General features: G+C 42.2%; 2 protein-coding genes across 2 annotated transcripts in view; both read right to left on the reverse strand.

Moving 5' to 3' along the window:
• Positions 1-4629, reverse strand: part of phc1 (polyhomeotic homolog 1) — a gene marked incomplete at its 5' end in the record, with an annotated part of 4926 nt that extends 297 nt beyond the window's left edge. Inside the window, 13 exons of the mRNA XM_079227817.1 lie at positions 1-607; positions 701-932; positions 1186-1357; positions 1583-1670; positions 1774-1837; positions 1955-2133; positions 2235-2370; positions 2452-3156; positions 3296-3454; positions 3879-4019; positions 4125-4193; positions 4289-4399; positions 4513-4629. The exon at positions 1-607 is cut by the window's left edge and continues 297 nt beyond it. Of these exons, the coding sequence (XP_079083943.1) occupies positions 456-607; positions 701-932; positions 1186-1357; positions 1583-1670; positions 1774-1837; positions 1955-2133; positions 2235-2370; positions 2452-3156; positions 3296-3454; positions 3879-4019; positions 4125-4193; positions 4289-4399; positions 4513-4629 (2325 nt within the window). The 3' untranslated portion in view covers positions 1-455. The remainder of the gene's footprint in view (positions 608-700; positions 933-1185; positions 1358-1582; positions 1671-1773; positions 1838-1954; positions 2134-2234; positions 2371-2451; positions 3157-3295; positions 3455-3878; positions 4020-4124; positions 4194-4288; positions 4400-4512) is intronic.
• A 1357-nt stretch (positions 4630-5986) lies between these two features.
• m6pr (mannose-6-phosphate receptor (cation dependent)) lies at positions 5987-10721 on the reverse strand. The gene is made up of 7 exons (XM_079227822.1): positions 10442-10721; positions 9257-9429; positions 8883-9052; positions 8514-8623; positions 8003-8133; positions 7788-7914; positions 5987-7676 (listed from the first exon to the last, which is right to left on the reverse strand). Exons 1-7 carry the CDS (start codon positions 10445-10447, stop codon positions 7554-7556), a joined length of 840 nt encoding a protein of 279 aa, XP_079083948.1. The 5' UTR covers positions 10448-10721; the 3' UTR covers positions 5987-7553.
• Between the last annotated feature and the right edge of the window lie 378 nt (positions 10722-11099).

Below are 11099 nucleotides of genomic sequence, written 5' to 3' on the forward strand. Positions count from 1 at the left end.
AAGTGGATTGATGAGGACATCACTCCATATCATGTCAGTAAAGTTAAAGCACCATTTGAAATACAGCAAGAAGGCAACGTTTCTTTTACCCGACAGGTGAACTGTCCTAGTTAAAAGACCTAGCATCGATTACTGCAGCTGAGTTTACACAGAAGGTTTCGACACAGCGGCACAACGAAACCCGACCAACACTTCTGACATCGATACAGACCGTCCATGCTCACCACTCACACTAAACAGTATACACAGAACATGTTTTTGTACATTCACTGTCCAGAAAGTAAACCGTCCATCCTCATGTCTCCACATGACTGATGGTGCACAATTGTTTTGTAAAAAACATCCTCACTGTCCTCATAGAAGTCTTTTTAACTTTGAACTAAAAGAGGAGCAGGTCCACGTATTGATTCCCGCGAGGAGTCATCAATGAGAACGTGGTCCTGATGCTCTGTGAGTCACTCACGCAGGGTGTTGATGGAGGCACAGATCTTGAGAGCGGGACCCAGCTTGATATTCATTGTGGAGATGAGATGGTCCTCTCGCAGGAGCATTAGAGCCTGTCCGTCTATTTCCTGCGACAGAAACTGGGCAGCCAACTCTTCACAGCCTGGGCACCAGCCGATAGGAAGACAGAATTAGTAAAAGAATAAAGCAGGAGGCATAGTGATGGCTTAGAGTTGTCTTATCACTTGACACCAACCTTGAAGTGAAGAGATAAACCTGCAGACTTCCTCAACACTCCACTGGCCAGGAGTTGCTGAGAGGAAGCTAGCGCCCTCTAGTGGGAGGCTACCGGGAGCTAAACTGTCAGACGGAGGAGCACCGAGCTCAGCTCTGGAGCAGGAGTGTGAGGAGCTTGGGGACAGTGAGAGATCGTCCTCTTCTTCCCCGTCGCTGGATACATCCTCCGAGCGACTGGACTCCGAGTGACACTACGTCCAATACAAAAGCATTAGAATGCCATTTTAGAAATACAATCAACAAATTCCACGAAAAGCCCAAAACCAACCAATGTGTTAGTCCGACTCTCAATTCTTAGCCAATTAGTTCTCCTCTATAAAGATGCAAATCTTTATAAAGACAGATTATAACGTTTCATCTTTAAACAGCTGGGCACTGTGATTCTAGACATTACTGAGCATCAGGATGAAACAGCAGTCTCATCCTTTGAACTACAGATCTTACCTTGACAGCTAGATGCCTGCTTGATATTTTATTACAAGTGATATTAGAACTGCTCCTGCGAGAGGGGCCTCTTCGCCTAGCAGCGCTCTCATTGGTTGCTGGAGGCGGTGCCAGCCCTGCACCACTCCTCCCTCTGCTGGTCTTGAAGTGTTGGCTGCAGCTCACATTATACCTGCGGATCCAAGAGTCAAAATTCAGAAGATATTGCTAGATATTTGCACTTTGTTTAGTCCAGTAGCATCTCCCCCAATACACTTATTTGGATAGGTCCTTATTACATATGGTTACCTATCCTTGATGTAAAGTACAGTAGAGTTTTTAGCAGTGTGTACGACATTACAAAACAAAAAAAATAAATATAAAAGATGCCCATATGGGAAGCAAAAGTAAAACGTACCTCTTTGCACAAGTATTTGAACAGAACCTCTTTGATCCTCTGAACTGGCTGGCTGGGGCGAGACTTCCACAATACTCACATTTTAACACTGAAGAAGAAAAGGCACGGATGTTACATAGAAAATACTAATGCACACAGATTCATGGTATCATACTTGATCTTTAAGAAATAAGAGATAATAAACCACTTACAAGGGGGTCCATTCTCTGAGCGGCCAACGAGGGCAAAATCTCTGTCTTTGAGGAGTCCAGCAACCTATCACATCAAACACAAGACAGTAAGGGACTTATTCACATGGAAAAGTGTAAAGCCAGTGTACTTCAAATAAGAGATTTGATTGAAATCTATGTTATCATAGCAGTGCACACTGACGGGGAAAGGCTCAGCTCCCTCCTGGATGACAAAGCCCTCTATGAGGTGGGTGAGCACTTGAGGTTTGACCACTGCCTGGGGAACAGGCGCTCGGTCTTTGTCCCCATGCCCGACTCTTGACAAGGGAAGAGGCAACAACAGTGTGGGAGGAGATGAGAATGCAGCTGCAACAGGAGTAGCTAGTCAGGGTCAAAAGAAACAGGGACAAGTATGAGCTTTCAACCAGAAGTATTGCTGCTACTAATCTATGCTGGGTTTGAGAGATGACACATTGACATACTTGAGTCCTTTGTAGGGGCCGGGGATAAGGGAGGTGCTGAATCTTTCATGGATACAGGGTTTGAAGATTCTGTCACCATCTCATTTGGCGCATCACAGTCAGATTTCCTCTTCAGAGAGCCAATGGCAGGCTTAATCTAATGGTGTATGGGGGTAAACTGTTACAATTTCTTACGTATCAGTGTCGCTAAGTACGTCCTTTCATTGATCGATCTTACCATAGCACTGTTGTTAACATTCCCACCAGCTGTACCTTCCTGGGCCGTGCTGCTTCGTGCCTGTGCCAGAGCCACAGCCTGCGGGTTTCCTGTTAAGCCCTGCCGGGCTCCCACGAGCTGCACAGGGATGTGGGGACTGTTGTGCTGGCTGTTGCTAGGTGGCGCTGGGAGAATGTGAGTTGGGTGTCGAGGAGGCAGCTGCACAGGTAAGCGGTGTCCCTGAGCCGTCTTGGGCTGGATTGGGACAGGTCCTTTTTCGGTAGTAGTGCTGGCCTGTTGTAGGGGCTGCACCACCAGAGTCTGCGTGTTAACGTTGGCTTTTTGGGTCACTGAGCCAATGGAGTAGCCCTGGGTGGTGGTTGTAACATTTGAGGTGGGCACCAGGATCACAGGGGAAGCAGAAGAAGACAAGAGGAGTTGGGAGAGAGGGAGCCCTTGAGAGGAGGTTGAGGAAGGTGCTACTGAAGCAGCAGGAGTACCCGTCTTTAAAGTCATGGTGTTGGCAGAGGAGTGCTGAGTAAAGTTATGTTTGGCCATCTGCTGCTGCTGTTGTGGTTGCACTTGCTGCTGCTGAGCTGTCTGAGCGAAAGTCTGCTGCTGCTGCTGACCGAGAGGAAAGCCGGCAACATCTTTCCTCTCCGGAATCTCAGACTTGACCGCAACTGCTCTGGGAGTGGAAGTGCAATGGAGGGCCAGATTCTGCACCTAAAAATATATAGAAAGGTTGTGGGAAATGAATTTGCGAAAAGTAGCATGAATGTGCTTGGTGTACATATATTTAAGACTGCAAGACTTCAAAAAGTTTCGCCTTCACATTACAATGTAATGTTAATGTCAATCAAACCTGATCATTGTCAGACTGGGCAGCGGTAGGAGTGACTTCGTGCTGTTGCTGTTGTTGCTGCTGGGGCTGTGTCTGGGCAACTGCTACCGTAGCTGTTGCCGTACCACCAGGCATGAAGATGAGCTGAGAGGATAGGGGAGCCCTAAGAGAGCGGTTGACCTATGTGAGGAGCAAGACAGATGGTCAACCTCATAAATAGCTAATATTTCAGTTTATGACTCCTTATAACTACGTAGAATTACTTTAAGATTAGTAATGATGTGGACAAAGTGTTCCATGCTAATTTTCAAAGGCACTTCCAAATGATTTTACAGTATTGCGGCATCTCATGTATGCTAATAGTGGCTGTTACAGCTCAGGCTATCAGTGTTTACTTTTCTTCCTGAGATGTTGTAGAATGTTGTAGAATGCATGACTCTCGTTATGAGTAGCAGAAAATACCAACCCAAAAAGAAATATCTTAAACACCAATAAAATGAGCAGAATAAAGGTTGAATTATGTTATAAGAACCTGTGACACAGACATGCCCAATGTGCATTAGTTTAGAGGATTATTACACTAAAACAAAACATTTTAACTCACCCTAAGGTACATCTGCCCCTGTCCTGCAGAGCTTCCACCTAGCAGCACCGACTGGTTGAGAGCTGTGGTTGTGGAGGTGGTCGGCCCGTGGGGACGGGGATTGGTCATGGTACCTCCTGCAGAGGTGGTGCTTAAGTTGACCTGGAAGGAAAAGAAAATTGTGAATTTTTTTTATCAAACTTACTTTTCTATTTGAAAAATCCAGCGGTGTAAATCGTAATATAAACAACTTACAACGAAACTTACAGTGGTGGTTGCCTGGGACATGCTGTTACTTGGCGTATTGGACTGTCGACTAGCTGCAAGCGTAGCAGCCTGGTTTAAGGAGAGACATGAAGGGGATGGGGTTTAATGCTTCCGATAATGTTTTTGTACCGACTGCCTGTACGGGCCGTTATAGTTTGATTTACCTGTTGCACGGCAGCCAAATTGTGTAGTTGGGCACTATTGATCTGCTGCTGCAGCATCAGCTGCTGGAAGTACTGAGCTGCATTTGGCTGTCTTTGCAGTGCTTGGAGAGCCTTAACAAAAAAAAGCAACATACATGTTGTCTCATACAAAAATCTTTATATTTAAATGTTTACCAACTCAAGATACTTTTTATCATCACATCTATGCATTCGTGTATGCACACCTGTACAGCCTGTCTCTCATATAGAGACATGTGGGCAATCTGGGGAGCACGAGAGTTCCCACTTGTCGGAGGATTTCCATTGGTGGTGCCCGTGTTCTGGTCTTCACCTGTATCCATGTTTGCTGCTCAAAACACAGAAGCCACTCATCAAAAGCAGTTGTGACCAGTAGTTTGTTGTACACACAATAAACCAACTATTGCAAACTAACTGTTAAATGTCTTGTCAAGCATGAAGACTTGTTGAATGTGCAATTTGAACGCTTTACTGGAGCCACACACACACAAAAGCTGCAATAAATGCATATTTGAAATCTTAAATTAGCAGTTAACTGAAGTACATTACAAGCAAACTCTGTGCCAACTCAGTAGGTTTCAAATGTATATCAAACACGTTTAACAAAAGGACAATTTCAACTTCATTCTTTAGGACCCATAAATCACAGCTCGCGACTCCTCTGCCGTTTTCAATCCCTAACTTTACTCGTGAGCCTGTCAGATGTTATTGCTAAACTTCCAACAGTGCCACACATGGGGTTTAAGGCATTTACATGAGCAGAGCACTTGTCAACATGATGGATGAATGCGAGAGAAAGAACATGGAGGAAAGCTATAAAACACCAGAAAGAAGCTCGTCGTCTGTGGCTAACTGTCTGAACTAAACTCTGACAAACACAAACTAAAATACATTAACGTTTGAAATCGGGCTTTGAAAAAAAAGGCCCAGTGCAGAAGTACTGAGTGTGGGTGGAAAAGTAGTTAGTTTCGTCCTAAAACTTAACTTCCGAGTAGAAAAGATGCAGCATGAGCTAGATATGCTAACTAACTAACGAGGCTAGCTGTTTACTGCAAGCAGGCAGATCTACGTGGCGGTCTTCCTCACGAGAAGTCAACGTCCAGTGTTCTTCGACGTGCTTATGTGTTTACCTCTCCTTGGTATTCTTTCCTTTTCACACTTAAATGCTCTCGAGTTTATATTGCGATCTTGGTTTGAACCGCTAACAACGATAAACCCTTTCAGGGTTTTTGCCTCCAACGAAACCCCGCCCCTTACGATTCCCTTTCTTCTTCTTCTTCTTCTTCTTCTTCTTCTTCTTCTTCTTCTTCGACGGCAAACCCACCGGAAATCACGTTTTCCGCCCGACGTCGCCACCTACAGGATCGGCGTGTGCGGATCACAAACACAAGCTTTAACGTTTTGACTTTTAGACTTAAAGCCTTAAAGTTGTAACTTTTAGACTTGGTTAAAGAACCATTAAAAAAAACAACAGTTTAACCGATGTCTACATAGTTGGTATAGTATGTTCAAAACCCACTCAACATTAGCAAACAAGATCTTACTGCTCCTTAAAATACAAAAGATAGGTCAAATGATGCAGAGAATATATTTCCCCACTGTGGGACTAATAAGGGATTATTCCTATTCCTTAACCATAACGTTCATTTAAATATGAAGTATTACTGAAATATGTTGTGCATTCAATGTCTTTATTAAAACATTTGACATTCAATAAATCTCCAAAGGTGAGTGCACTTAGGTGTGTACTAATGTCACCACTACAATGGATATACATAAACTATTTTCATATTTTATTTGTTTATGGAATCAGAAATAAACAAAGACATTGGTAGCTTGAAATCCTCCTTGAAACAAACAAGTTATTACTGTATATTAACCTAGAGGCTGATTTTCTAAACTAGCAAATAAATGGCCTGTCCTAATAAACAAAAAAGCAAAGATGGAAACAAACCAAAACAAACATGAGTGCTCACACTGACAATAATATAGTAACTTGATCCGCAACTGAACAAAGATCTTTTTGCCGTCAAAGTTAAAACATCCGGCTGTAATCCTTAGTATTAATCAATTGAAATGTCTAAAAATATTACTACCTTCATTATTTATATTCTTAAGAGCTGCAACATGTTTACAACCAAACTATATTGATATAGGTGTATAGAGAATGAAGTTATTTCATTGCAGCTCTATCCCCCTAAAGAAGCAAAGCATCAGGCATGAAGCGGTCTGAATATTTGGTCAAAAGACAGTCGACTGTTCTCACAAAACGTTGGTGTGTGTGTGCATAGTGATCGTGTCTGTTGTATAATGTAGGCCTCCAAACCAGTTTACTCACTATAATATTAATTATTAAATATTTTTGTGATCATGAATATTGGTCTTTTGCTGAGAATGTTAATTTATTCTATGGAAATACAAGTACATACCTTATATATCATTAATTTTAGTTGGATGCTTTGCTTCAGACACCACATTTTTAAGTTCAGCATTGTTGACCATTCAGATAAACATGTAATATATAACTGTCGAGATCAGATTTCATTCAGCATTATTTTTCTTCCTCATGAAGTGTGAGAAAGGAAAATGCCTTGTCAGAAATCCAATAGCTATTCCTATTTGAGTAGCAAGGCTGTAAGCACAAAAATAATAATTATACATTTACATTCTCATATTACTTCTTTCACTTTCAATACACAAAAAAACAAACTGGTTAAAGCCAAATTACACAAGCAAAAGCACTTGTGTAATTTGTAACCTGCAACTGTCAGTGCACAACCAGGACCCAGGAAAAACTGATTTCTGCAACAACTTCAAACAACCATCAACACACTAGCTAAGCAGAAAAACAGATGCGCAACGTGCCATTAAGTTTAAATCAGGTAGAAATCCAACTTCCTAACTTCTCTCTTCAGTGCCAGATTTCCATGAAAGAAAAGACACTCTTTATTGTCACTTTGTAATATCGGATAAATCACTCATTTGTTTGACATCAAACAGCTGAATGAAATGCGTGGGGTAGGAAGAGGAGACCGGTCAGCCCTGTGAGTAATACGCCTGTAAGAGACGAGCAGATCACAGTCGTTGCTCTAGGCACAAGTCTGGAATACACACAAAGTGTCGACAGGTCCTAACCTAAACCAGCACAGGAAAAACAAGACTTGTGTCTAACAGCAACCTGCCGCTTGTGAAAGAGTAAACTGTGTCACACAGTGAACATTTCTGTCCCATTTTGGACGTATTGAGGTCACATAGGTAGTAAGTGGTCATCTCTCTCCTCTGGCTCTTCTTCTAAAGGTTCTGTGGCCACTCCCCTGTAAGCCCGGCCATCCTCACGATTTTGTGACCGACACACAAAGTCACATCCATCCTGTAAGAGGGAGGGAGGGAGGGGGTGAGGGTTAAGTGGGTTATGAATTATAAAAACAAAAGCCACACAACATGTTTTAATGATGTTATGCATCAAATGCAGTAGGCTTACCGCTGTCATATTGCCAAATTCCACCCAAAAAGCATAATTTGGGAATTGCTCCATCCCTTTGGCTCCAACGATCAGTCGTTGGTAGAGGAAACCTCCAATGAGATAAACAGCCAGAAGACAGAAACCACTGGAAGTAGACAAGGTATATGATCACTAATCATTTATTTGTCTTAACGTTAAGGTCTTTTGTGTCATAACAGACTGTATTTACTCACATGATGAGTATTATGGAGCCAGCGCTGATCTGGGACTCAAGAACTTCACACATAGCACTGGAGTCCAGCTCAAACAGGTAGAAACAGTCCTGCAGCCTCTGCCGCTCCTCCAGCATCACCTTCAGCTGGCCCTGGGAGTGAGACAAAGGTGAGAGACAAAGGCGAATACAAGGCAACACACACTAAGAAAAGGAGAGAACATGACGACATGTCAGTACTCCATGTCACACGGGAGAAACATCAGACCATGTTGAGACCGGCATTGCACTGTGTGAAAAACACAGACACTTTTATAAACACATTTATTAATAAACTTCAGCGGTGCAGATGCACACACATCTTTGAAAGAATGCATCATACCCAGCAACGAGGTAAACTACACCTCCTCACCAGGTGAACAGTCTCGGTGCCTTCCTGCCTCAAAGTTAATCTGAGAAGTTTCTCAGAGTATTTGTGAATAAGGCCACTAGTAAGTTAGCATTTCTTTTCCCCAAATCTATGTTTCTTTTACCACAGCCACTTGCTTGTTGCAAGAGATCATGATCATGGCTTTCCTCATTTCCTTGGAACAGTGGCCATCATATCTGTCGCCATGTGTGTAGATCAACATCACCCAGTCACCTGCAAGAACAGTTATGTGTCAAAATAGATTATGCAGACAAAATACTGATCTGAAGCCCTTCATGAACTGTTTAATCTCTTGTTCAGATCAAATTCAAGACTCAACAGTTAACAATTCTACAGCATTTTTGGGCTTATTATGCTCATAGTTTGTCACAAAACACAATGCAATGCTTCAACCTAAGATTCCAATACATGGTTAACATTCAAACACAAAGAGTAAATTAGGGTGCATGTCTTTTAATCTGCAGAGACTTACTTCCTCCAATGGCTTGCGTTGCGTTATACATGCCAATCACTGTTGGTTTAGTTTCTGTTTTCTTGCTTTCGTACTGAATAACCCCAGCTCCGGGAACACCTCCTGCATCCCCACACAGCTGGAACACATATGTGTAACTCTCAGTTCCAATCGTGGTCTCTGCTGTGAAGCTGCCAACAAATCCCAGTAAACAATTAATAGCATGTGAGACATGAATGGCAAAGAACAATCAGGCGAAATGCTTCTGTCACGGTTGTTTGTGTATTAAGTTAGAGCTGATTTTTGACAGACAGGATAACAAGCAATCCAAAAACAATCTAACATCAATATTGATAATGCCGAATATGCAGGTACACAACTGAGACACTTCTTACTTCTTATTGGCAAGTGGCTCGAGTCGATTGAGGGCTTTGCGTTCCGACTCCGACTCACTTAACAGTATACAGCTTTTGGTGCTGCCAGCGGTGTAGACCCCACTCCCACACAGGACCAGCTGAACCACCAGGGTCCACAACAGGAAGGACCCTCCACCGTGACTGTTGACCACCTGGCACAGATGTTACATTAAAAAAGTTAAAAAATAATAACAAAACATATTACACTGAACACCATTCAATTAATTCTCAAACATTTTACTTATAACTCATTATAAATGAAGCTTGGACAATATTTAAATATATAAAGAGAGATGATAATAACTGTTACCATCAGATTTTTTAAATATAGTTTAAACAGAAAAATATACTTTTAGAGCAGAAAGGGGAAGTCACTCAGACAATTGACAGAAGATTGAAAGGAAACTATTTTGATAGCTTTTTTCAATTAAAATTGCTGCTTTTATTTGTCAAATAGGTTATTAAACCAAATAACTTAACTTAATAACAAAATGATTAACGCTAAATCTGAAATAAAAAAAGTGGCAGCTCTAATCCTGTTGACATTGTTTGCATCTCAAAGAGCAGGACTGCTTTATGGTAATATTGGATTTTTATGATTGAGTCAATGTGATAAATTACTTTTATTTGTCAGGTGTTTAATTCACTGAATAACCAACAAGCTGTTTGTTTATTTCATGCATATATTACATATACCAAGAGAGTTTAATATCATTGCACTGTTCATCAACTGTCGTTGATTGTTGTTTGTCTCGTGTCTAATGTATGCACCTTCTGCCTAGAAAGATTCCTTGTTTGTGTAAACATTCCTGGCAAATAAACGGTTTCTGATTCCGAGTTCATTGTATCCATATGACTCACTCCTTTATCCTCACGTGGTGGGATGCATGCTCATTCATTAGATCTAACACAACTAGGAGAAAACCAACTGTCCATTTATTGACGAAAACTGTTTAAAGCGTAAGCTACAATACATCATCATATTAATACATCAACAATAATGTTGGTGGGAAATGAAGTAGTGACACCTCAGATATTGAAGTGTGTGCATGCAAAATGTCTGTTCATCTGCGCATGAGGCAGTAACTTTTCTAGAGGAAGCAGTCAGCTATAAATACCCCTCTGGGAAGAGAGTTTTAACTTTAGGCTGCATTGTGCACCTACCTTCATGACTTCTTCTACAGTAAATAAGTACGGGAAGCTTCTTTGTTAGTCTCAGTTTAACAGATGTTTTAACGTGTAGCCCGTTGTGTAGTAAGCTTCGTCGCGCTAACGTCGCTTCCTGGTTGACTTAATGAAGGAGTAAAGCTGCTATTTTGTTACGCAAATACAATAAAGTACGCCTGCGTGTACTCGGGGGTTTTAAATGAACGTCGTTAGCTGCATGCTTTTCCTGTCCTGGATTAAAAATACGCGCTTTTCCTCAAATTGCGTGAAGTGGCATCCGAAAGGCTAACGAGCTACAGGCAGCGGCGGAGTGCGGAAGTGAAACTAAACACACGCGCGCACGTGACCGTCCACATGAAGCGCGACCAATGAGCTGCAGCTGAACCCACACACACACACACACACACGCACACGCACACACACACGCACACAGACACGCGCTCACACAAACACACGCACCGCATCAGCTGACGAGAGGACGTACAGTTGAATGAGAAAGGGGGAAGTCGTCATGCATAACGTGATTCTGATGACAGATGGTTTTACGAGTTCAGAGGAAAGTGGGATGTGCGGGGAGGGAACGGGAAATATGAAACAGTTACAGCAAGACTTAGATTTGGACACACTGGAAAATAACAGAACACACTACTAATAG

Source organism: Taurulus bubalis, assembly GCF_910589615.1.
Source record: "Taurulus bubalis genome assembly, chromosome: 12".
Classification (NCBI taxonomy): Eukaryota; Metazoa; Chordata; class Actinopteri; order Perciformes; family Cottidae; genus Taurulus; species Taurulus bubalis.